At 32.4% G+C, this 25,231-nt stretch overlaps 1 protein-coding gene across 2 annotated transcripts; it reads left to right on the top strand.

Moving 5' to 3' along the window:
- The first annotated feature begins 649 nt into the window (after positions 1–649).
- On the top strand, positions 650–23,430 carry LOC129952173 (cyclin-dependent kinase 6). Of its 2 annotated transcripts, XM_056064631.1 has the most exons (7): positions 650–1,041; positions 1,120–2,548; positions 19,144–19,312; positions 21,566–21,701; positions 21,774–22,102; positions 22,170–22,305; positions 22,368–23,430. In XM_056064631.1, the coding sequence occupies exons 2-7, from the start codon at positions 2,467–2,469 to the stop codon at positions 22,449–22,451; spliced, it is 936 nt and encodes a 311-aa protein (XP_055920606.1). In that variant the 5' UTR covers positions 650–1,041; positions 1,120–2,466; the 3' UTR covers positions 22,452–23,430. The 2 variants fall into 2 exon arrangements, with proteins under 2 accessions (XP_055920606.1, XP_055920605.1); XM_056064630.1 differs by having other exon boundaries at positions 650–2,548.
- Positions 23,431–25,231: the final 1,801 nt, after the last annotated feature.

Below are 25,231 nucleotides of genomic sequence, written 5' to 3'. Positions count from 1 at the left end.
GATCCTAGTTCCAAAATATCTTCATTTATGTAAGTTACAAAAATAAAATGAATGAATGGAACACATTCATGTTATCTTTTTAATATAACAAATGACTGTATAGCACTGCATCCTTTCAACTGAATAATTCATCACCTTCATTGAAGTGGTGAGAAATTATATTATAATCATCCCTCTAAACCATAGATCATCCAATATCACAACCCCAAAATTATTCCTATTTCACCACACTCTATCCAATACACTAACCTAGATACCATCCCTGCTTTTTTGTTTAATTCAGCAACTAAAGAGAAAAACGCAAAACTCTCATTTCTCAACCGAACTTGTTTACTGAACTGGTTATAAGCAGCCAATCCAACAAAATGATTTTTCTCCATCGCCACTTTATACGAACATTTCTCCTCTCATCAATAATTCACTTTCAAACCCCTCAAAACGACAAAATTCGCAAGAGTACATATTGCCAAATTCTCTACCACCATACTTAGGAGGTCTATTTTTAAGGGGAATTATCATCTATCCACACTCCTCTCTTTCACGATCAACACATTCGTCTTTATATTCCATATTTCCAAATTCCAGTCAACATCAATATGTTCTGTATTTGCATAAGTATGAACCAAAGAATCGAAGCATGAGTGAGGACTGAGGAGTGCTGAATTAAAAAATTTTGTTGAGTGGAAAAAAGATCCAACCTGCATGTTGTGTTCTGTAGATAATAGAGCTGCGAGTCCGAATAATTTCATTAAAATTTCCAATTCCTAAAAACGATTTTCTCCAAATTATATTTGCACACACCGAGTTATATCAAAAAAACAAATCTCCATTAAACAAATCCGTTAATCAAAAGTAAATAAGAGTACCTAAAACCCGGTTCAAGATAGGAAAGAAAACGATTACGATTATATTATACCTAGCAGCGCAAAATATTTAATAAAAAGTGTACCTACAAACCTACCTAATACCTATGTGAAAACGTGTTAAGACCAAATTACCCAAAAAACCAACCGAATAAAGAAGCAAAAAGCAAATAAAGAAGTATTTCTTTTTTGTATTTATATATTTTCTGTGCAATATTTTTTGTTAAAATATTTTGTTTTATTTAATTTAAAATAGCAACAACGATACGGCAAAATCACAAGTGCTTCGCCATCTCTCGCAATTAATATTCATTCCTATATTACATATATGTACGTACCTATGTACATCACATATGAGTATATACGCTTTATATACACGCGTAAATAGAAGGTATATATAATAGTATATGGACGACGACGACGATAGCGACGAGCGACGTCCCTCATATGATTAGTCTCTTGCTATTGTCAAAAAATTGTTCGTTGGTTTTTTTTTTGTTTTTGTTGTGTTGTGTTGTGAAAGAAAGTGACGCTGACGCTCCGCACCGCACAGATCGGTTTTTGGTTTTTTGATTTTGCTTATGCTTCTACTGGTGTCTGCTACTACTGCTACTGCTGAACGCTTCGTCTGTCTAACTACCGGTCTACGACGACGTCTGTTGCTGTTCGGTTCGGTTCGGTACGGTTTTGGTAGAGTCCGTAATCCCGTCGTCGTCCGTTGTCGTTATATCCGATTTTTATTTTCGCTGCTCAGAGCTCAATTCTGTACAGTGTACACTTCCGGGAAAGTTTTCTCTCTTCCATGATTGATTGTGCATTTTTATTTGTTTGTTCTTTTGCTTAAATTTCTTCTATATTCCTTGTGTATGGTATTCGGTTTACGGTGTACAGTGAACGGTGTACCTACCTCTCGACATCGTGAGATCTCGATTTGATTTTGATCTCGATCCGAATTCTTAATCTGAACGATTGAATAACTGCAAATGATCTTTGCCGACAAAAAGTCAAGATTCGTTTGTGAGCTTGTGCCTTTCGACGCTGGGTTTTTGTTGAATTTAAGTGTTTTTTTCTTTGCTCTCTCATTGCCGTCGTTTTATCGCTCGTTGTCGTTTTTATTTTAATTCTATTTTGTGAAATTTTCATCAATCGCCCAGTCGGCGACGCGACGCACCGTATCTATTGTTCGCTTGCCAATAATCACTTACTGTGTCATTTTTGTCTCAAAAATTTAATATTTCGTGAATAAAATAGTTGTTGGCTGTGTGCTTGTGTTTGGTGCTTGGTGCTCAGTGCTTAGTGCTACCGCTCCCGCAGCCGCTGTTTCTGTTTCTGTTAGATCTAAGATCTAATTCCACAAAATCCAAATCCAAAAGTTCATCCCACAAAAATAATATATTATTGGCTAGCCGATGTTTATTGTTGTTGTTGCTTGTTTGGTGTGCATAGTGTGATCGATCTTCGGTGAGATTGAGGCGTCTTGAGGGTGGAGGAAGCGAGTGCGTCCGTGCGTCGTCGTGTGTAGCCTAAGCTAATCAACAGAAAAAGAAGCAGCTGGGTGGCCCGTGGCCAGCGGTGTGTGTTTTACGGTTTTTCTATAAGAAAAATGTCATCATCAAATCAAATTTCACCAGCTCTGCAAATGAGGGCCTTGTCAAATTATGAGGAGTTAAATATTATAGGAACAGGTAAATTTTCTTACAAAATCTTATGGTTTTATTATTTCTTTAACATGTCCTCTCTGCAAACCTTCCATATCATTTTTATTCTAAAAATAACTTGGATAGTCACATATCTCCTTAAAATATTTGTATTCAACCCAACAAAAAGCCAAAATATGTAGAAATTTCATGTATAGTTACAAAACGTTAGAATGCCGGTTATCTCTGACTTCAATTTCACACATCAGAGATCAACTACAAACAAATAATTAAATATTATATTAGGTATATCAAAAAAAAGAAGGTATATAAAATATCGCTCTCTTCAATGAGAAATTAACCTCAATAAAAACTTCAGCACCAACAAAAAACAACAACAAAAACTAATATACACTTGCTGACGAAATTGTTACCTTATCTACCGGCTTTTCTCTTTCATTCATTACGTAGCTAAGTTATAGGTATTTGCGGCATTTTGTTTAAACAAAAGACAGACAAAAATGTTACGATGTAAAACAGTGATTAAGTTTCCATCTCACGTCACGTCACAGATTTGCGATTCGCAACGAGACGCGACGCAAACGCAAGCAACGTTAACATAGTCAAGTTCTGGGGGTACCTCTACATTTACCTACCAAGTCAAGTCGAGTAGTATCAAGCCTGACCAACAACGCTATAAAACGGAATTGCAGGCACAAAACAAACGTCATTTTTGCGTTTTTCAAACGTTCACTTGCTCTTTTGAATATAAGGAAAGGAATACAAAACAACAACAATACCACCAACAAAATAAAGGAAATGAAAATAAAACAAGACACGCACACAAATGATGATAAACAATTTCTTTATTTTTTTTTCGTTTTTGTTTTATTAACAATAACTACCTACTTGTCTTTTACTTTGCAGCTTCTATGGGTGAATAAAATAAAAATTCATCATAGCGATAGCTTAATAATTTTTCTCTTTGAGAATTTTATTGAATTTTTGTTTTGTTATTTATGCAACAGAAACAGAGTTGAGGGAATTCTCTTCAATTTGTGGACTTATTTATTTTTATTTTGTTTTGTGGGGGTGTTGAGTGTGGTGGTGGTGCACATATGAATAAATTTTAATATTATTTTATTTTATACATATATGTACCTACATATGCATACATAAATAAATAAATACATATTGTATATGCCTATGTATAAGGGACTTGCAGAAAAGAGTAAGAGTCGAGTACCATATCACTTCTTTTTAGTTTGTTTTTTGTGTCACCGATTTTGTTATCAGTTTTGTCAGTTTTTTGTTTTGTTTTGTTAAGCGCCGCAATGTCGGAAGAATTTATTTATCTAAAGGTGCAGATCTTAGTTTTTTGTTTTTGTTTATGTTGAGAGTTTTTAAATAAATTAGTTAATAGTTACTTTTTGTTGGCAAAATATTAGCAGGTTGATTGGTTTTAAGTGTTTTTAAAAATTAAGAGATGTCTGCAATATTTATAGAAAATTTCTACAGCTGTTTAACCTGCAATCAATTTGTTTTTTAAACATTTAGTTATCTATGATAATTATTTATAAAGTTATGAAGGTTCTATTTTTGTTCAATCGTAACAGTTTTATTTTTGCAAATCCCAAACATTTGTGTTAATAGAATTTAAAAAAAAAATGTGTATACATACATAATCACTTTTAAAAAATTGGGTCATTCGACATTTGGAAACATTCATGGTGTCTAAATATACTTTAGATACAGGTACCTATGCCTTAGCACACAAGTGGTAATGTCTACCGGCTGTTTAAGCCTTTAACTAGTCAGTGTAAAAAAAACTTTAAGCTTATATTTATACCTTTCTAGAAATTTTAATAGTCCCTCTTTTTAGGGGTGGCAGTACACTTTTTTCTCACAAATTTGTGTGTTTCTGGCTATAAAAGCGTCTAATTTTAGTAATTAAAATTTAAACAATTAGACCTGTATTTATAAAGAAAACATAGTTTAAATTAGTTATTTCAGCTCCTGTGTTTCGGAAAACTACACCATGGAATAAGAATTTTAACAGCAGTAGTAGTAGAAGTATACATTTATTTAGTATTTACAATTACATAACTCATTTTTAAGAATTAATAATTTAAATATATTGCCTGAAATATATTGCCTGTTTACATATATACATTATAAAGTTACAGTTTCAATTTTGATGTTACTTGGAAGTTCATTAAACATTGTTAAACCTTTATGAAATATCATATTTTGTGTTCTGGAGTTTATACATTTTGAATCTAAAGTAACAATTATTTCTCAAAGAATAAGGCTGGGTATCTTGTACATATTGTAAGATTTAAGATACTTTGGCTTCATATTATATTTCATTTTAAAAACAAACTTAGTACCCGTGGCATGATGGTTAAAAACAAAAAATGTTAGATTTGCTGCTGTGGTTGTTTTAGTTTTAAGTAGTTTATAGGTAGAATAGGTAGTTTAAGTTAGCTTTAAGTTTTATATTAAGGACCTTATTTTAAGTAGTTTTTAAGTAAAAATAAAAAAGGACCTTGATATTATTTTTTTCTAATAATTTTCTAATAAATACAAAATAAATAAAATTTAAATTGAAGTAAAATAGATCTTAGGACCGAAAGGCATTAGTAGTTAGTGTCATAGTTTAACTTAGAGAGTCCGTATGGGACCATTAAGTTAGTTGTAAGTTATGGATAATTAGGCTACTTTTATGAATTTTTGTCTAGCTTTAAGATAGGTTTAAGAATGAATTAATAAAAAATAAAAATAAAAAAAAATAAAAAGTGCGTTGGACTGTCATGCGAGAGGTCTTGGGTTCGATCCCTGACTACGCTATCTTAAGTTTTTTTCACGGGTACTGCCTCTTGCGAGGAATTGATGAATTCTCCAACAGTAATTCTTGTCATGAAAAGTGCTTATTCAAATTTTGCCGTTCGGTTTCGGCTTAAAACTGTAGGTCCCTTCCATCCCTGACAACAGTACTCGCACACAGGAATGGTTGAAAGTTGTCAGTCACTAGGCCTTAGTTCTCAAACGGACTGTTGCGCCACCCAAATTATTTATTTAGAAACAAACATCAGAACATTCAGTACAATGCAATCTATTTGTTAAATATGTTTGGAACCACTCAATTTCAATACCATGTACACTATATTTCTCCAATTTTTCAACTAATATCATTCTATCGATTGTTTCGAACGCTCTTTGAAAAAAATCTAAAAATAACGCAACTATGTTATCTCCATCATGAACAAGCTGTTTGAAAGTTATAATCAGCCAGTTTAATGATGTTTCACATGAATGTCCAGGACGAAAGCCGGATTAGTTTTCTATAAGCAGATTGTGTCTCTCAAAAAATTTATAAAATTGATCAAACTCAATCTAAAGGCAGTTGCCTACCGTTCCATTTTTGTCCAGAATATTTGTATTCTGTTGTGTAGTTTTCCTAAACACGGGGTCTGAAATAATTTAATTTAAAATATGTTTTTTTTTTATAAATACTGGTATTAGTATTTAACTAACTCTTATAAAAAGCATGAGGAATTCTTTCTCTTCGTCGGTCATACGCTCGTTGGCCTCCATTTGTTAGCTCTTGGGGCCAATCTTTTTTCGCGCTCGTAGCGAGAGTTCAAAAGATCTTAACATACATAAAGCCGCTGGTCCGGATGGTATCCCCGCTATTGTTCTGAAGAGATATTCTTCAACGCTGGCAAAACCACTGCGTAAGCTTTTTCATCTGTCCTACTTCTAAGGTCTCGTTCCGAGTGGATGAAAACCGCATTTGTCCAGCCTATTCCCAAAAAAGGCGAATCTTCCTAACCCTCTAATTACCGACCGAATGCACTTACGTCCCTTCTTTCCAAGGTCATGGAAACGCTGATTAATGACCAGCTTAAGAAATATCTTGAGGAATGGAAGCTTTTTCAGGACCGGCAATACGGCTTTCGTATCAATAGGTCCACTGGTTATCTCATGGTTCATCTCACCGAACGGTGGAACAAATCTTTACATTATTTTGGAGAAAGTAAGATTATTTCACTTGATGTTTCAAAGGCATTTGAATAAAGTCTGGCATATATCTTTCTTATCGAAAATGCGTGCTTTCGGTATCGACGAATCTCTTCTTCGTTGGATTAGCAAGTTTCTTTCGAACAGTTCAATACAAGTTGTTTTGGACGGATTCAAGTCTGAAACTGGTAAAATAAATGCTGGTGTACCCCAGCCTCCGTTTTGTCTCCAACCCTCTTCTTCATTTTTATAAATGATCTTCTGTCTGCTACTTCTAATCCAATACATTGTTTCGCTGACGATAGCACTCTTAGCTTTTTTTATATTCGTTTCCAGACTCACAACCCTCCTCTTCGGTCGAATGTGCAACTGCAACGACAAAATATGATAAGCTCATTAAATTCCGACCTACACAGCATTATACAATAGGGAATAAATAATCGTGTGGAATTTAATGCTTGAAAACGTAATGCTGTCTTGTATCATTAAATCAAGATAAACCCTCTTTGACACTATCTATGAGTGGCACTTGCATCAACGAAACAAAAAATCTCGATATCCTCGAAATGTGCATCAGCAACCACCTTTTGTGAAGCGATCACATACGCGATGTTGCCAAAAATACTGCAAGATGTCTAGGTTTTTGTTTTCACTATGCTCTAGTGAAATAGTCAGTTTCATTATTCCCCTTAAACAATTTAACCGTAATACCCGCGTTTCTAAGAATGTCCATCAGTTTACCTTGAGCTCAACTTTGGCCGTTTCATTTAACTTTGGGAATTCATTTTTTAGCCGTACTACGCGAGTGTGGAACGCCTTGCCACGCTCTATCTTTCCCTATCATGAATTAAGACACCCCCAAATTTGATTATAAAGGCGAGTCTTTCGAATATGTACAGGGTTATCCAATTCGCGATTTTAAAAGTGAAAGTAAATAAAACACATTTTTTTCATGATATTTCTTCTTTGTACGTTGACATTATGTGTGAAACACTACATCATTCAAATCACCACCTCCCCAATTGCATCGATTCTTTTGAGGTAATTTTGACTACTTTTTGGCATCTCAGACATAACTTGACGAGTGTTGGTTTTTAAGTGCTCAAAAATTAAAGGTCTTTTATGTAGTCCCACAAAAAAAAAAGTCAACTGGTGTTAAATCGAATGATTTTGGTGGCAAAGGAAATGTCTCTTGCAATAAAACCATATTCGCTCGAGTTTTGTGGCAAGTGCCATCGCCTTGATGAAACCACATATTCTCCAAGTCTCGTTCTTCAATAGCAGGCAAAAGAAAAGTCTGTTGTCATATGACCATAATGCTCCGAATCGCCCGTGACAGTCGTTCCATCGTCGTTTTCGAAGAAGTAAAGTCATATCACCCCTATGGACCAAGCAGTGCCTCTCTTCAATTACTTGAAGATTCTCAGAACCCGAAATACCAACATTTTCGTTATTAACATATGTACCCACCTAATGAAAAATGTGCTTCGTCGCTATAGAAAATTTTATTTTTAAAATGTCCGTCCACTGCCTGTTGTTCAAGCATCCATTCGACGTATCTAAGACCGACGTTGTGAATGGTCAGCTGTCTTCAGTTCTTGTGTGGACTGGGGTTTATATGGATGTAGGTGTAGATCCAAATGCAAAATACACCATAATGTGCCCTAAGACAGTCCTGATTCCTGAGAACGAAGAAGAATCGACACATGGGTCCAATAACCAATCCAGTCTCTTCAAATTTCTTCCTAATTTTGCCAATTAATTGCGTAGTTGGACGATTATGTAAACCATAATCTCCATTTTTGTTGTATATTTTAACAATTTGTATGCGTTCTGCGATAGTTAAGCGATTCACTTTCGTAAATGTAAGACTTTTAACTAACAAAAAAAAATTGGTTCAATAACTTAGTTTGACAGATGACGAATTCCAACCCTATACTTTTGAAATCGCAAAATGGATAGTCCGTTATTAATGAAATATTGGCTTACATCTAGTTTAACAGGAGAAAACACAAAAAGAACCTGAATTTACAACAACAAAAAAAAACTTTTGCGAGGTAATATAAAAACTAGTCTGTCACTGAAATTGATAATCATAAACCTTTCATTTGGAGGACCTCAATCAACAAGCTGCAGTGGCATGGTGCTTAGTCCATCGGCTCCATTAGCTTTTTGGTTAAGGTACGGTCCTTAGTGATGTTAGAACCAAGTCTAAGTAGCACAAATAAATTTATCTTATGTTCGTTTGGCATCTGTAACGTATTTTATACCAGCCATGTGGTAGCACAATCAAGTTGTTGTTTGAGAATTTAAACCCTAAAAAAAAAAACATTCAATAAAGAACACAAGCGCCTGAAAACTTATAAGCCTCCTCATCTCATACACATCTTCCACACATTAACATACTCCACACAAAAAATCCTCTTAACTGCATTATGTAACGAGCTCATCATCATCAAACACATTCTTGAACAAAGACATAGTTTTTTGAATTATAAACTCAAAATCTCTTGAAACTCGGTCATTTGAAAATATTAGTACATATAATAAATGAATTACCCACTTTAAATACATATTTTGTTTAATTACCTTCTAAACGGTTTTTCAAAGTACTTTCAACCTTTTGCAAAATCATATGATCGATATCAATATGATTTTCAAAATGGCCTACTTTGCTTAAGTGCACTTGTACTTAATTTGTTTGAAGATAGCTGTTGGGTGCTCGGTATTATTTCCCAAATCTTTTAAGTCAGACATAATGTAAGTGTTTTGTTGGTTAAAAATCACGACTTATAGCTTAATCTTATTGATTCAGTTCTTTTAGGACAAACAACCCTACTAAGGATTGTTTTTTAAAGGCATAGAGGTTTTAACTTCCCATAGGAAGTTATTTTAATCGGTCCGATTTGTCGAATTTAAAATTTTGTCATTTCTCGACGTTTCAAAGTCCCTACAGTCTAAATAAAAGATTTGTGTGCGTGCGTGTGTCTGTACGTTCGGGAAGTTTGTTTTGTCGTCCATTGCTCAAGAAGGAGTAGAGATATGGACTTCAAATAAATGTTGGTATACAGATAATAATGCAGAAAAATGGAGAAAGGTCTTTCAAAAAAATTAAGTGGGTGGTTTTTCAAAAGAAAAAAATAATACCTCGAATATTTTACGAACAAGAGAAGATTTTATCTCCGAAATAATTGTGTGCAACAAAAAAAAACGTTTTTGACATTCAGTAAAATATTACTAAAAATTATTAAAAGTTGGTAAAAATTGATTTTCGATTAAATATCTTTTCAAAAATTTGATTGATTTTCGACTGAAATATCTTCCCAAAAATTTGATATATTGGCTTCAAAATTTATTTTATCTTATAAAAAATATTGATTTTAACATTTAATAAAATTTTGAGAAAAATCGAATATTGTTTTTTTACACAATACAAAAACCTGAAAAAAAAACATTACTAAAACTTGGTAAAATTTACTTTTGACTCAAATTTCTTTTCAATAATTATTTTTTATTATTGAAAAGATATTTGATATTGGCTTCAAACTAATTTTATCGCAAAAAAATATTGCTTTCGACATTCAGTAAAAATCCAAAATTGAAAATCTACAAAAAATTGAAATTTTTTTGTCCGGTTCTCTATATCTTGAGTTTTCGACTAAGAATCTCGTTAACAAAAATAGATTTTTAAATAAAACTAATTTAGAATAATTCAACTGACAACTTTTTTAACAAAAGAAAACGTACAAACTTTTTAAGCAAGACAAATCGACAGACGGGTGGGACGTTATCAGTGTTGGTCTCATCCTATCCTTTCTTTCTCAAAACAATTCGGCCTTATTTTAATTTGACAAAGTGCAACATGACCATCTGCTGAAAATTGGATTTAGATATTTCACTTCCAAAATGTTGTCATATGTGGCTAAGGATGATCAAAGCCAATTATTATTGATAGCAGTCAATTATTGTAATTTTGTTAAATGAATTTTGGTTGCAAAATTGTGGGTCCCAGTCTTAAGATGAATGCAATTACAAAGTTACATTTAATTTAAGATTTTGAAAGACTGCATTCTGCCATTCACAATTGAGGAACTCATATCAAAAGGGACGCTATTTCTTGACTTTAGGGACACATTCAGACTTTCAAAAATCCCTATAAATTCTAATATTGCTTACTTTGTATCATTAAACATTATTTAACAAAATTTGTTAAATTGTAAATTGAATAATACCATCACTTAAATAAATTCCTCCAATAATATATTTTTGTAACAGTTTTTTTTTTATTTTGATTTTCGATAAAATGTTAAGTTTGGACTTGTCTCCCTTTTGGTGCAAGGCTCTCATTTATTATTGCCTATGATACGTTAGACGTTAGAGAATACAACTTAGGTATAATAAATAGAAGTAAAATTTAAATTGCAACCCTTGAAATAAAATAAATTAAAACACTAAATTTGTATCAATTTAAAACATTGATGGTTTCCCAATTAACAATGGGCTAGAAGTACATGTTTCCTTAGAAAATACTTAATATAAATAATAAATAAATATAAAGTAAAATAATATATTAAATTGAAGAATAACCATATTGTGAAATAGTTGTGCAACGTATTTACATCAACAGGTTGTTTGTGAGTTTCATTAAAAGCTATTGATGACTCATAAATAAACTTGACTCATAAACTACCGAAAATAAAAGTCATTCTGAGCTGACATGACGCAGATAAAAATGAATTTAACTTTTGTTGAAATTAAAACAAATTAAAATTTTAAGCATACTGAAAAAAGTCGGTCATCTACATTTTCTGTATACACAACATTTTTATCAATATTACAAGTATTCTACTTTTATATAAAATCTCTCTCATAGACACCTTATTTATCTGGGCAAAAATTCGCAACTTTTCTTGTGAAGAAGACCTACAATTTTATAAAAAAAAAAACCGGTTCTTTAAGTTCGATTCATAATTTCATAATTGTTCACCACTCCCGCAGACACAGAGTCTCTAGTTTAATTTCAACATTTGTAAAACTAGAATTGATAAAGGAAAGACAAGTTGTATCTTTCTATACAAATTGTTGCATTGATTTTGGTATAGGGTATTTTTTTTATATTCGACATATACTTGTTATTGCATCATATACCTATTGAACTCTAGGCCTACAAAGTACATACATTACATTTTCCATTAAGCTATAATTGTGAAATTATATCTTAAGGCTTTTAATATGACAATGAACTTCTAACAGTAACATATAATATTGACTGAGTGAAAAGAACTTTAGGCTAAACTCATTCAATTTTAGAGTAATAAGTCTAGATTATGTATTATGCAAGTAAATGTAGATTTTAACATATTCTTTCATGTGAATGGAAAATATAAGCTTAGTGCAACGAGCTAATTTGTTAAAGTTGCAAATTGGAATTTACATTTTTTAACCCTCTTAGTCCTTCTAAAAAACTTTCCGATCTTTAGCACTGTAGTATTTTTATTTTATTATTTATAGATGACTTATTACTCACTTCTGAACAGCTTCTAAGAGAACCATTAGGCAATACTGTATCATTTTTTCAATATCTTTAACTGATCACTATTCTTCCCCGGTATTGATATCGTATAATTTTTTTGGGAATGAAAACTTTTATCCTGAATAGGGTCAAAAGGATTAGACCGAATGCTAAGTTATTGTTCGATTCGAGCTACAAAGAGTCTATCAAGGAAAAAGAGGTATGCTGATGCTTTCCGTGTTTTAGAGCCAGCTCAACTGTGGAAAACCGAAAAAGCTAATCTACTGTTCCAAATAATGTCCTTGCCATTCCTCCATGTTATTACAAACCATGCGTAAGCTTTTTTAAATATTCTGGGTTCGTTCGGAAATCAGTGTTATTTGTTCAACTCAATATTAACCTCAAAATATCAACCGATCATACTAGCGTCCCTTCTTTCCAAGGTCATGATTAAAAATCAGCTTAAAAAATATATTGAAGAAAGAAAGCTCTTTTACATGGTTGGATTAGAAATTTTGTTTCGAAACGTTCAACATTGGAAGAATTGTTTTGCCCCCATGGCTACGATTTGTCACGAATCTCTTCCTCAACTACACCTTCTTATCCAATTATATGTCTCGCTGACATTCACTTTTCCTATTTATTGTAGACTCGTATTCCCCTGTTCGAATGTGGAACTGCAACATATAATAAGATCATTAGATTCTGACCTCCTTAGCAGCATTGTACAATTGGAAATACGAAACCGCGAGGAATTAAAAAAAAAATTGGTCACTTTCTTATGTGGTTATAATTTACAAACTTATATCCGTCCAAAGCTTGAGTAAAACTCTCTAGGCTGCTGATCCAATAACTTACTTAATTCGTTTGGGCAGTATCCTAAAAATATCTTTAAAAAAGTTTTCAAACAAAAACGCCATTAGCACATTTACTCCAAAAACCTGTCTTCTATTAAGCTTCAAATATGTTATTTCATTAAATAAATCAATAACTTCGTTCAAAAATGAAATTAAAGTTCAAAAACTGGGAATCGCTTTCAACATAAAAACGCCGACCCCCGCCAATATCTAAGCTAAGCCAAGTTTTATTATACTTTCGTATTCAGTTTCAAAATTATAGAAGATTTGACCACCATAAGTAACTTATGGCTTTTAAAAGTACGGGCGGTAAAGTGCTGCGGGGAGCAAAGCGTTCGTTTAAAATTGACTTTCTAATGTGTTCATGTGATTTGTCCAAGCTAGGGTCGGTTGACAATTACTTATATTGAACAATTTGACTGGACTTTCATATTCAACTCCGATATTTCTTTCGCCTAAGTTAGTAATTGGGACTTAAATGTTTTTGAACTTTTTTAATTGAGAATTTACAGAGTCATGCAAAATTATTGCATGGCATTTAAAAATAGCATTTCAATATTATTTGTTTGACTGCCAATTTTTGCAATTAAAATAACTTAATTTGAAATCATTGTATTAAGATATATTTTTTTATTAAAATTTTTAATTCACACTTGATTAAACATATCGAATTATTCGTCTTAATATTTTATTGATTTAGCTTTATTTTAATGACCTATTGTTAAAATTTCTTTTCTTTTTTTTTGGGATTAATTTGAAATTCAAAGAAATGAAGAAAATTGCATTTGTGTTCCTAGAAGTGTTTTCTTTTATTTTTGTTGTATAGAAGTTGCAAAAATATTCCACTGGATTTAATTAAACAAAACGAATATCATGCAGTTTTTATTCCAAATATAAGAAGCACTTTTTAATGTCAGAATTTGTCAAGACCTCGAATTAATCAGTGATTGTTAACGTTCAATTATTGACTGGCATAGCAAAGGCTTCAAAAATGTATAATTGTTGAAGTTTTTCCATAATTTCTATCCTCAATATTTAATTTTGGACTTAATGATGGTACTTTCAATGCTGATATAAAGTCCGAATTTTTTTCGACTCTATTATATGGGCTAAATTTCATATAGTTATACTAAAATGTTAAATTCTTAAAACTTTTTAAATAAGCTCTGGTTCGCATAATATTATTTCTATACATATTCTATTTATAATTGTAACTCAACAATAAAACCAGAACCATTTCCTTCTTTTGAAATCGAGATTTTTGTAAATCTTGGCTCAGTAGTTTGTATAAGTTTAACGAAACTGATATTTATTTAGACCTGCAATCGCACTTAGTTCTTTAAATTTAGTAAATAATTAAAATTTCTCAGAGTTATATCAAAAAGGCTTAAATTAAAAACAATCAAGGTGAGCCGAAGCTCATTAATAAAAAAAGAGTTCGAAAAAAGATCTGAAAAAAACATTTTTCGTATTCCCTTTCCGTAAATAACTTTAAGGTGTGGATCTTGGTGAGTAACAAAATTGTTATCAGTTTTTTTTGGAAGAGGTTCTAAGTATTTCAAAATAATCAAAAATTGTATGCATTGCAGCTTGGATTTATTAACAATTTGAAGAACCAATCTAGCCCAAGTGATTTGACGTTTCATCTTGATAAATCAAAGTTAAATCAAATGTCTGGTTTCTTAACAACAAAAATAACGCATTAAATTAAAAGTCATTCAAAAACAACATGCATACTGCACCAAAGTCCACAAACACAAGAACAAACCTTTTCTTTTATTCTGATTCCTTCTTATTCCACAATAATCTACAATCAAAAATATTTCAATGATAATAATTGATAACTTAATTTATTCGAACTGATTGTATTATTAACTTATTAACTAAGGTAAGGCCAAGGTAAAAATATTTTTGATTATAATCTAGAAAGAAGTCATAATTTGGCATTTAAATGTTTGTATTGCTTAAAAATTAAAATTGTTTTAAATGACTACTTTACGTACGTAGAGCTGATCCTATCTTTAATGAGCTTGTTCTTACCATAAACTGTCTAACATGCATTCTGAACTTAATTACATCATTTCAGCTTTAGGCTAAATACAAACGGCTTTCAGATATTATAATTTTGACCGCTCTGTTCGTTTAAACAATTGTCCCAAATTTGTTTAAAATTTGGTGTGGAACTACAATTTTTATTATAATATATCCAGAAACGTCATTGCGAGACCATTTTATTTGACAACATGAGAGTTATACAAATATTTCATCATTCTTTCTTACTTAGAAATCAAATTACCTTTGCATTTACATATTTTCTTCTTCTTTGTATTATGAAATATGGAAGTCTTAACAAATCTAATTATACAAATTCTACTCCGTAAATTTCGACTGGAAACACTGTTTATGATTCAGAGTATACATACATACATAAATCTCGTGAGATCTAAGTAATATAAACTGGCTAAATTTATATTACTTCCAGGTCAATAGTAACCAACTTTGCATTGATTTTATCTATTTATGGTTATTGCATGTATATTTTTGATGATAATGAGTTGTCTTTTTAATGCTTCAAAATAATCTGAATTTTAATCGTAAGGTTATGTTCGGTGGTGAAATGCATTTTCATCACAGTGGTAACGTTAATAAGCAGTTTTCTGGTGCTTGAAAATCCACGAATCATTGTTGAAAAGCCACTCCATTTGTCTGGTGGTATGATTGGGCCTGAAAGATATTGATGTGGACGACGATTATTTTCAACAAAGTGGTAAACAAAGAAGGAAACCATTTCAATTTTATAAGAAGAGTTTCCTGACCGTGTTATTTCTTGAAGAGTTGACCACAATTTGTCACGAGATCCTGTGACGATGCTTATGGCATACCTTTCACCTTACAATGCAATAAACATCCATTAATTTCTCTTAAAAAATTCAACCTTTCATTGGAAACTTTGAAGGCTGTTCATGATCTCTTTATTTGCGATTTAAAGTTATAAAATCATTTTTGTTTTGAGACCAACAATTTCTAACAATTGATGTCGTTCCTTAATCATTCTAACAAATTCCAACCATTCGTAACAATAACTGAACGATTCTTTTTGACATAAAAACAACAGGCAACAATTGTTCAAAAAAGAACAGACCTCTATATTAAGCTTTTGTCAGAGAACTGACCGATAAAACACAATAGGTGCTTTCAATCTTGTGTTGGATAGGGTATCTTGGATAGATGGATTTTTGGATACCTTGTTGAACGAGTTGGATAGCTGTATTAAGATCTGTCAAAATATAAAAACAACGTTCACAAAAACCAGAGAAACATTTAAGTTTCGAAGTCAAAATTGTTGTAAGATAAAACATTTAATTAATAATTCAACTGATTCGTCGGACGATGATGAATTGATAGGTGCGTAACAATTTAATAAATAATATTTTTAATTTTATTTCTAATTCCTTCTCATCAAAAATTGACCCGTTTTCTTTAAGAACTTTTTCGCCGGGCTTTTGGGTCTCGGAATTGGTCCTTTTCCTTTTTGCTCTCCTCCAAGAAGAGCAGAATGGATTCATGTTGTGTTATGCTGAAATCAATTTTCAAGTTTCTTGAAATTTAACCATGTGTTGAATCAGTTCTGTTAGATACCTACATACCCCATAAATTCTTGTATACCCTTGGATTCCTTTTTTGACATCTCAGCTGTTTTCGATCAGCTGTTATTTTACACGTAAAACACTAACAAAAAGGTATCCGGATACCCTATCTGTCTGAGATTGAACGCAGCCAATGGGTTTTTTTAACGTCTGGTTGTCAACCTGAAAATACATTTTTCGGAGTTATTCTTTTTGTCAGCTGTCACTTTATTTATGCTCAGTTTGGTTTGCTATTTCATAATAATCAAAAATTCCCTATATAATGTTTTTCTTGACACATCGCCATGTACGTCGACATAATCGCCCAGATGATTCTGTGGCGTGAATTCCAAAATCGTGCGTTTTAATATCGCTAGATTATGCTACAAAAAATGGTTAGAAAATTGGATCTCTGGGGCTAGAATGTACTCGAGCCAAGCCAACCACTTTCCCGAAATCATTCTTAAAACATAATGAAAAAACTTCGTCTTTTGCGCTTTCCTGTGGGTGTGGATTCAAACACTTTCCGAACCGTAGAATTGTTTTCCATGCTATTTACATGATCCAGCCATCTCAGGCATTAGGCTTTTATCCATCTGGCTAACCCTACGTCGGTCGCCGTGCAGCCCTTAAAGCTCGCTGTTTTATCTTTTCCTCCACTCACCTTCTATGCATACAAAACCGTATATCATTTAAAGATCTTTTCTCGACCAAAGTGCTTTTATCCTCTTTTATCATAGTCTAGCATCTGCACTTCATAGGTGGACGGGGGTGTTAGGGGTCGTATATAGTGGTTGTTTTCTTTGCCCAAAGAAACAGTGGTAAGCAAAAGAAAAACTTCGTTTGATCTCAGCGCTAGTGTTGTTTTCTGCATTCATAGCGGATCATAGCTATACGAAAGTCGTTAACAACCTCGAAGCTAATTCTTTCGATGTTGACATACACGATGGTGTTGTAGGTCCTTTCTTGTACTTTGTTTTGCCCTCATTAACTACTAACCACATTTTAATAAGTAACACGATTCAATAGTTCTTCTGTCATCAGCACATACTCGTACTATCAATTGGACAGACTTTTGAAAGACAGTGCATCCAGTGTTGACATGGGAACTCTGCACTATTCTTTATTCTTTCAAGGACGATGTTAAAGAAATGACATGATAGCTCATCAGATTCTTTTACAAAACTGTATTATTCATTCAATTATATCACGTCTAAAACAAAATCCCTTTACTTTACTTTAATTTAAATCAATAGTACGTCTGCAGTTTAATGACCCATTTCAGTTATTATTAATAATAAATAATTTAGTATTACATAAAATTTGTATAAAAAAAAAAGAAAAACAACAACGAGACAAAACTACATCTACTTCCATAGTGAATGTTCTCTCTGGCGGAGAAAGCTTTGACCTACCTTAACATAAATTCTCTTCTGTACTTTAAAGGTCTTGGTATCTTTCTTTACCATACGAACCTTATTTAAATTTATGATATTTAAAATTTAGTCGAAAACCTACTCAAATAGGTTTCGTTTAAAATTACAGATTACAGTTAACTAATTGATAAATAGTGTACTAAATCACGACTTTCCATCCAAACAAATAATGGTTTAGTAACCTAACTAGTAGGTAAACACTAAATTTTATTTTGATTGCATTTAAAATTTGTTGGTGGTTGATATAAATAAGTTTATAATATGCAAAACCAATGCTTTAACACTCCCAATTATTTATATTCCTTCTCGTCTTCCCTGACCTTCACAATTAGTATATATTGGAATTTAAACAATCTGCTGTTGTCCAAACAAAACACAACAACAAAAATAAAAAAAATAAAAGAATTCGGGAGCTCATGAATGGTGTCCGGGTAGCACTCTCAAATTGTTGGTAATGATCGATTTGTTTATCAACGAAAAGTGTTTGTTTGGATCCGTTCCGATCCGATGCGATCGGGCTCCCGACGATCGTTTTGTGGGTTTCCCGTCGGAAAAACGTTGAACTTTTATTATTTAATAATAAAATCTATCTGCTTATTATTATGATTATCTGAAAATATGTCTGTCATAAATTATGATCAAATAAAAACTTAAAACTTCACAGCCATGATTAATGAGAAACATCACCGTAAAAAACTAAAGCTAATTCAGTCAGATGATGAGTCTATAGCTTTACTATGGGTACAATCAGAGAGAAGCACCACCTGTGCTGTCTCGCGTCTGGTCCGCTTCGACCCAATCCCATCCGATCTGTTTCTGCATCATATCAATCCGAGTATAGCACTAGCAGGTGTAGGTAACCAAAAACAAGAGTAGACATAGAACTATGAAGAAATAGGTGTACATGTACTTAGTTATTCTTATTACTTACCAACAATTGCGCTGGATATGTGGTGTTGCTTTGTTTTGCTACCAGGGGGATAACAACAGAGAGAGCTCCCAAGAGATGGATGGCGGCAATGACCTCTTTACTATTCTGTTGGTGTGGTTTATTTTTCCTTCCTTGTCTTCTTCTTCTATGTGTCTCGGTCTCCCTCTCCGTCTTTTATTCTTTGCTTATTATGATCAAATCAAGTGCTTTCTTTTTTTTCTCATAATAATATTGTCTTTTGTTTTAATATCATTCAAGGTGCTTACGGGACAGTCTACAGAGCCCGTGATCGTAATAACCCCGGAAACATTGTTGCCCTAAAGAAGGTCCGTGTAGCTCTAACAGAAGACGGGGTGCCATCGTCAACGGTGCGAGAGATCGCCTTACTCAAACAATTGGACTCATCAAAACATCCCAATGTCGTTAAGTGAGTATGATTTTATTGTTTATTTTTAATTAAGTATGTATATTGTAATTATTATTACGAAAGAGATTATTTAATTGTGTATAAAAGGAACATTATGGTTATTAATTGGTTATGCATGCACCTTCATACATTTTGTTTAGTAGGCGAAAGAATTGTGGGTATAAAGAGAAATTAAATCAAAAATAGAATTTTGGCAATAAAAAGCAAGAGATGTTGGCGACAGTGCCGCTGCCGAGTACCGTTGACGTTCTGTCGCGTCGTCGGCGTCATATATCTTCTATCGTATTGTGTGTGAAATGTGAATGTTGAATTATTGAAAGTGTTCAAAACGAAAAGGTAAATGTGTACAGAAGACAACAACAAAAAACGAAAAAGAAACAAGTTGGGGAAGTGGCAAAATGCAAAAAGAAATAATTGCGAATTGACAGATAAAGTATAGGTACAGTAGATAGGCCGTTATGTAGGTAGTTGTGTGTTTTGATCGAACAGATGCTTCGTTAGTTTGATTGTGTGTGTAAAGAAGTTGGGGGACATAAAGAAAATAGATGCGAAAGAGAAATACACAAAAAAATTATTTTGCAAAATACCATCTGACGAATGCTGAAAATAGATGGAGCTGTTTATGTTTAGATGTATGTGCACTCGTCAGCTGTTAACCAGATTGCTTTCAAAGAGAGTGATGCAAATTTTAAGAGAGCTACAATTTTGTGTGTGAGTGCGTTCGTTTTTGCATGTGTGTTGGATAATGAGAACGAGGAGAGCATTTGTGAAAGAGAAACTGGAATGGAAAGTGTATTTATTTCGTATATTGGTATGGGTATTGGAAGATCGTTTAATGGTGTTGGGCTTTGGGAAGTATATTCACATATACTTAAACACAGTACATATTTAATATGTGTTGGGTTATTTAATAGTGTATGGTTTTTGAGTGGTATGTAATAAATGAGTGACAATATTTTGTTGTTTGCTGAAATTTTATTTTGCACAAAGTTCTATATAAAGAGATAGATGGCGCTACGAATGACAAAGTGAAGGTCTATGACAGTTTATATAATTTTATTTAAAATATCATATCATATAGAGGTTTAAATGCGCATAGATAATCTACATACTAATTATAAATAAATAAATAAAATGCAAGTATGTAAAATGATATTTAAATAAAGCTTCTCTACGGGTCTTGATAATAATATGTAGTTATAAAGTAAACAGTCATTTATTTATAATTCCATTTTGAAAGTTAAACAGCAATAAAGGTTTTTCTTCTGAAAACGTTTATTTCATTATAAAGTTTTGTCTTACGTCTTAAGTGACATTTTCAAGAGTGGGGGTAAAATTCTCTCACAAAAAAAAAAACTACAATAAAGTAAGCGAACGGGAAAACAACAAATTTTTCACACAATAATACTGTCTTGTTGCTGTTCTTTGAAAATGTATCTTTAAATTTTATAATTGACAGCAAAAGTGAGCAATTTATTTAATTTATTTGAATTTCTATCAAATTTGACAAATTTCACAAATCAGCCCAAATCTCTCAAGGGCGCGAGTACGCGAACAGGATTTGGTTAAATTTCGTATTTTTTGTTGTAAAATTGGACTGTTTTAGAAGGGTACGCGAACGGCCCTTATGAATTAGGCTATATTTTAAGGGTTTCTTGATATTGCTCCAAAAATGTTGTCTATTTATTTATTATACAGCAAGTTAAAAGCTTTTTTTCAAATTTGTTGAGAAAATGTTATGCTGACTGGCTGTGGAGAGTTTTTATTACTATTATAACGCTTTTCAAATAAGACTGTTTAAGTTCAAATCGTAAAAAAAGACTACGTCACTTTGAAAAAAGGCTAATTTTTTGCTTTCCATCGCATTCATGCTCTGATACGGAAAAGAAATGGGGTTAGCCAAAACACAAAGTTGGTTTTTTATAAACACGTAACTTCAAAGTAACACTGGTGGTTAAGACGTCACTCATAGTTTCCATCGTTATGGTTTTGAACAGATTGTGAATAATTGGCATAGACCTTATCTTTCCCATACCTTGATTAATTGTGATCTCTCTGAGAAAGATTCTGTTCAGGAAAATTTTCTTTCGAAATTGCGATTTAAAACTGACTGCAACAAATTAAACCTCTTATTGAAAAACCTTTCTTTTGCATGTAATATTGAAATAAGAAAATAGTGTGTTTGTGCGATTGGGTTTTCCATAACCGAAAAAAATAATGGATTATTAACATAAATATTCATCTTTATTTCAGACTCCTAGAGGTATGTCAGTTACTAGAAAGAGGTGGACAACTCGTCCTTTTCCTAGTATTCGAGCATTTGGAACAAGATCTATCCGATTTGATAGAACGTTTACCAAAATCTGGAATGCCACCTATAACAATTCAAGTAAGTTAAATTAATACATTTGTTTTTAGAAAAGGTTACTAAAATGTGTTCTTTATTTTTCTCTTTTTTTAGCGTTTATCACGTGAACTACTAACAGGCGTGGATTTTCTACACTCACACAGAATAATCCATCGTGATCTGAAACCACAAAATTTACTAATCTCATCACAAGGCCACTTAAAAATTGCCGACTTTGGTTTAGCCAAATCATATGATTTCGAAATGAAATTAACATCCGTTGTTGTAACTTTATGGTATCGTGCCCCAGAAGTACTTTTAGGGCAATCATATAATAGTACAGTAGATATTTGGAGTGCAGCTTGTATTATAGCTGAGATGTTCACAAGAAAACCACTTTTCCCAGGGACATCAGAGGGCAATCAATTAGAACAAATATTCGAGTGAGTAAAAATTACGCAAACAATCGATGTTATTAAGCTATAATTATGTTTATTTGCATTTTAATAGATTAACGGGAAGACCTAGTGCTCAACAGTGGCCCAGAGAAATTTCTTTATCTCGGGACAACTTTTTACCCAAACCTCCTAAACAACCTAGTGACCTTTGTCCTACTATCTGTGAATATTCAAACGACCTGTTAAGTGTAAGTAATTTTTGTTTTTCTTATAATCATCAGTTATTTAAATTCTATTATTTTACTTTCAGAAAATGTTATGCTTTGATCACAAAAGTCGTCCATCTGCCCTTGAATGTCTCGATCATGAATACTTTCATCAAGAACCGCTCTAACAAGCTTTCTACAACTAAGTTTAAGTAAATTGTTCTTAGAGGAAAGTTATATTTATGTTTTGTTAATGTTAATTCCTTGTTTATAGTTACTTATTATTTATTAGGCTTAGTTTGAAATAATATAATTTTTTGGAACTTATTTTTTTCTTTTGTGAGTGTGAACCGAAAAGCAGAGAGAAAAATTGAAGAATACAAAATTACCTATGTTTAAGTTAAAAACTATCTAAAATGTTGTGATATAAATTATACAAACATATACCTACCTACCTATTTACCTACCTACATACCATGTATTGTAATAGACCAGAATTAACCAACAAATCCCCCCCTTTAAAATGCTAACAATAGAAACAACTGACATAGCCTTAAGTTCTGAAAACCATACATTTAATTACCGCCAGACTGATATACAAAATAGAAACAAAAAATTAATAAAATAGCCCATATATTTAGGATAATACATTTTTCTTTTTTTTCGTAACACGTGTGTTCAATTTTCGTAATAATAATAATAATTATACAATCAAACTGCTATTCTCTCGTTCACTTAAATTAAATTTAAAATAATTAATATGTATTTAAGTTATAATGTAATAATATTATTTTTGTTTGTATTAAATATTAATTTCATGTAATTAATTATTAATTCAGTAAACTTATATCAATATGCATTTTTTTCTTAAATAATTATTTTCAATGTTTAATTAAAAATTCTCGTACAAGTTTAGTGAGAATAATAATTCTATAAGTTACTTAAAAATGATTAAAGTAAGTAAATGTTAATTGGTAATTATAACAGAAATAAATAAGAATTAATTGCTTGTAGCTTATCATCCAAAAAAAAACGAATGAATAGAAAAACAGAAGCAATTCTTAGCATTACACAAAAAAGTGATTTTTATTTTCTTTTGATTTTATTTAAATTATTAAATTTGCAGGAAAATATTTAAGAATTGATTTTCAATGAAGTAAAAACAAACTGAACTAAAACACAAATTCGAATACCTGATGCTTATTTTTGTTTTTAATGAGTTAAGATTTTTTTTCTTTCAATAAATTATAAATTTATCTAAACGTAGATTATTATCTCTAACTTAAATGCCCGTTTATTTTGTTTAAATAAAAAATGAAGTAATATTGACATGATTATTTATTCAATGTGTTTTATTCAAATTTTAATTATTGTCCAACGAAAAATGATTGTAAAGTTTAAAATTTACTGATTGAGAGCTAAATGGAGGTTTCAACAACATTTCGACATTGAACCGTGCTTAAATAACTTATACGTTCCTTATAAGTGAGACCGTAATCAGTTTTGCACTGAAAAACTTGAGGGTCAGAGTAAATGCAGTTAAAGATTCCAATACCCGATAACAATTCGTACTTTAATATTGTTTTGTTCTTGTGCGTGTCTATGTAGATCGTGCCCTAATAGTGTTCCACGTTTTGATTGATTTTAAAAACTTACTTACTAAAGGTGGCGCTACAGTCCGGGCAATTCTGGGCCTCCACCAACATGCGTCTTTAGCCAGCTCGGTCTCTAGCTAGCTGTCTCCAGTTTCGCACGCGAAGTTGGTTGAGGTCTTCACCCACCTGAGTCGCGATCTTCCTCTACTGCGCTGTCCCTCAGGATTGGATTCGAAGACCTTCCGGGCTGGAGCGTTGATGTCCATTCGCTCTACATGACCTAGCTATCTAAGCCGTTGGACTTTAATTCTGTTATATCTTTTCCTTCATTCTCCATCTATGCTTCGGGACCAAAAATCACCCCACAAATTTTTCTCTCGTAGCCTCCTAAGACGCTGTCATCTTTCTTTGAAAGGTTCCAGGCCTCAGCGCCATAAATGAGAACCAGGATGATGAGTGCCTTATAGGATGGTGATCTTAGATGCTCGAGAGAGAATTGGGTTTTTTCCAAGATTTGCCGTAGTCTGAATATTTGGTCGATAGTGGACTTTCCTGGTCTGAAGCGACATTGATAAGGTCCTATCAGGTTGTTGACGAATGGCTTCAGACGTTCACATAGTACCTGAGAGAGGATCTTATATGCAATGTTAAGGGGACTGATGCCTCTGTAGTCGGCCCAGAGTCTCCTTTTTTATGTATGATTTTAAAAACATTCAATCACAATTTAAGTCGAACTAATAGGAGCTTTTATTAGTGATAAAAGATGATGTTCTCGGGTGCTTTCAAAAGTATAAAACATTTGGTCAGGATCACTGTCAAACTAAGTTTCATACAAATGAAGTGTATTTGATTTCTAATTCAACATATCACTATGCATTCTCTTCACCGAACTACTAGAACACTTCTATGTTCAATTCATCTTGAGTGACAAGGCTCATTTCTGTTGGAACGGGTATGTAAACAAGAATTTACGTTTTTGGAATGGACAGACAATTTGATGGCGCTTCAGCTCGCTGAGAACCTAGGCCTAATGACTTACAACACTTAACTATTACTGTGCATTTGTCGGCCTATGGATGTTTTCAGCTTATTTGAGAAAGCACTTTATTTTACAAGAATTACTAATGGAGGATTTGTTAATTCCTCGCTAGAGGCAGCACCTATGGGTTGGCATGGATTGGTCCCAGACCTCTGGCATAATAGTCCTATGCATTGACTACAATATTGGATCAAGAGGGTTGGGTTACTAACATTAAAAATTTGGGCTTTTTGAAAGTGGGTTATTTCCAAAATTGATTAAATATCTAACTTTTAAAATCCACAGTGTAAAATTTACAAAAAATATTTGTTTTCCTTTTCCAACAGCGTACATT

This window comes from Eupeodes corollae, chromosome 3, assembly GCF_945859685.1.
Source record: "Eupeodes corollae chromosome 3, idEupCoro1.1, whole genome shotgun sequence".
NCBI classification, from domain to species: Eukaryota; Metazoa; Arthropoda; class Insecta; order Diptera; family Syrphidae; genus Eupeodes; species Eupeodes corollae.
The sequence above is the reverse complement of the archived record's forward strand: the minus strand, read 5'-3'. Positions and strand labels throughout refer to the sequence as shown.

Coding starts and splice junctions, on each gene's coding strand:
- LOC129952173 (XM_056064631.1), top strand. CDS start 2,467: ATGTCATCATCAAATCAAATTTCACCAGCTCTGCAAATGAGGGCCTTG. Junction 22,103..22,169: donor CAATTAGAACAAATATTCGA/GTGAGTAAAAAT, acceptor GCATTTTAATAG/ATTAACGGGAAGACCTAGTG. Junction 22,306..22,367: donor ATTCAAACGACCTGTTAAGT/GTAAGTAATTTT, acceptor TTTTACTTTCAG/AAAATGTTATGCTTTGATCA.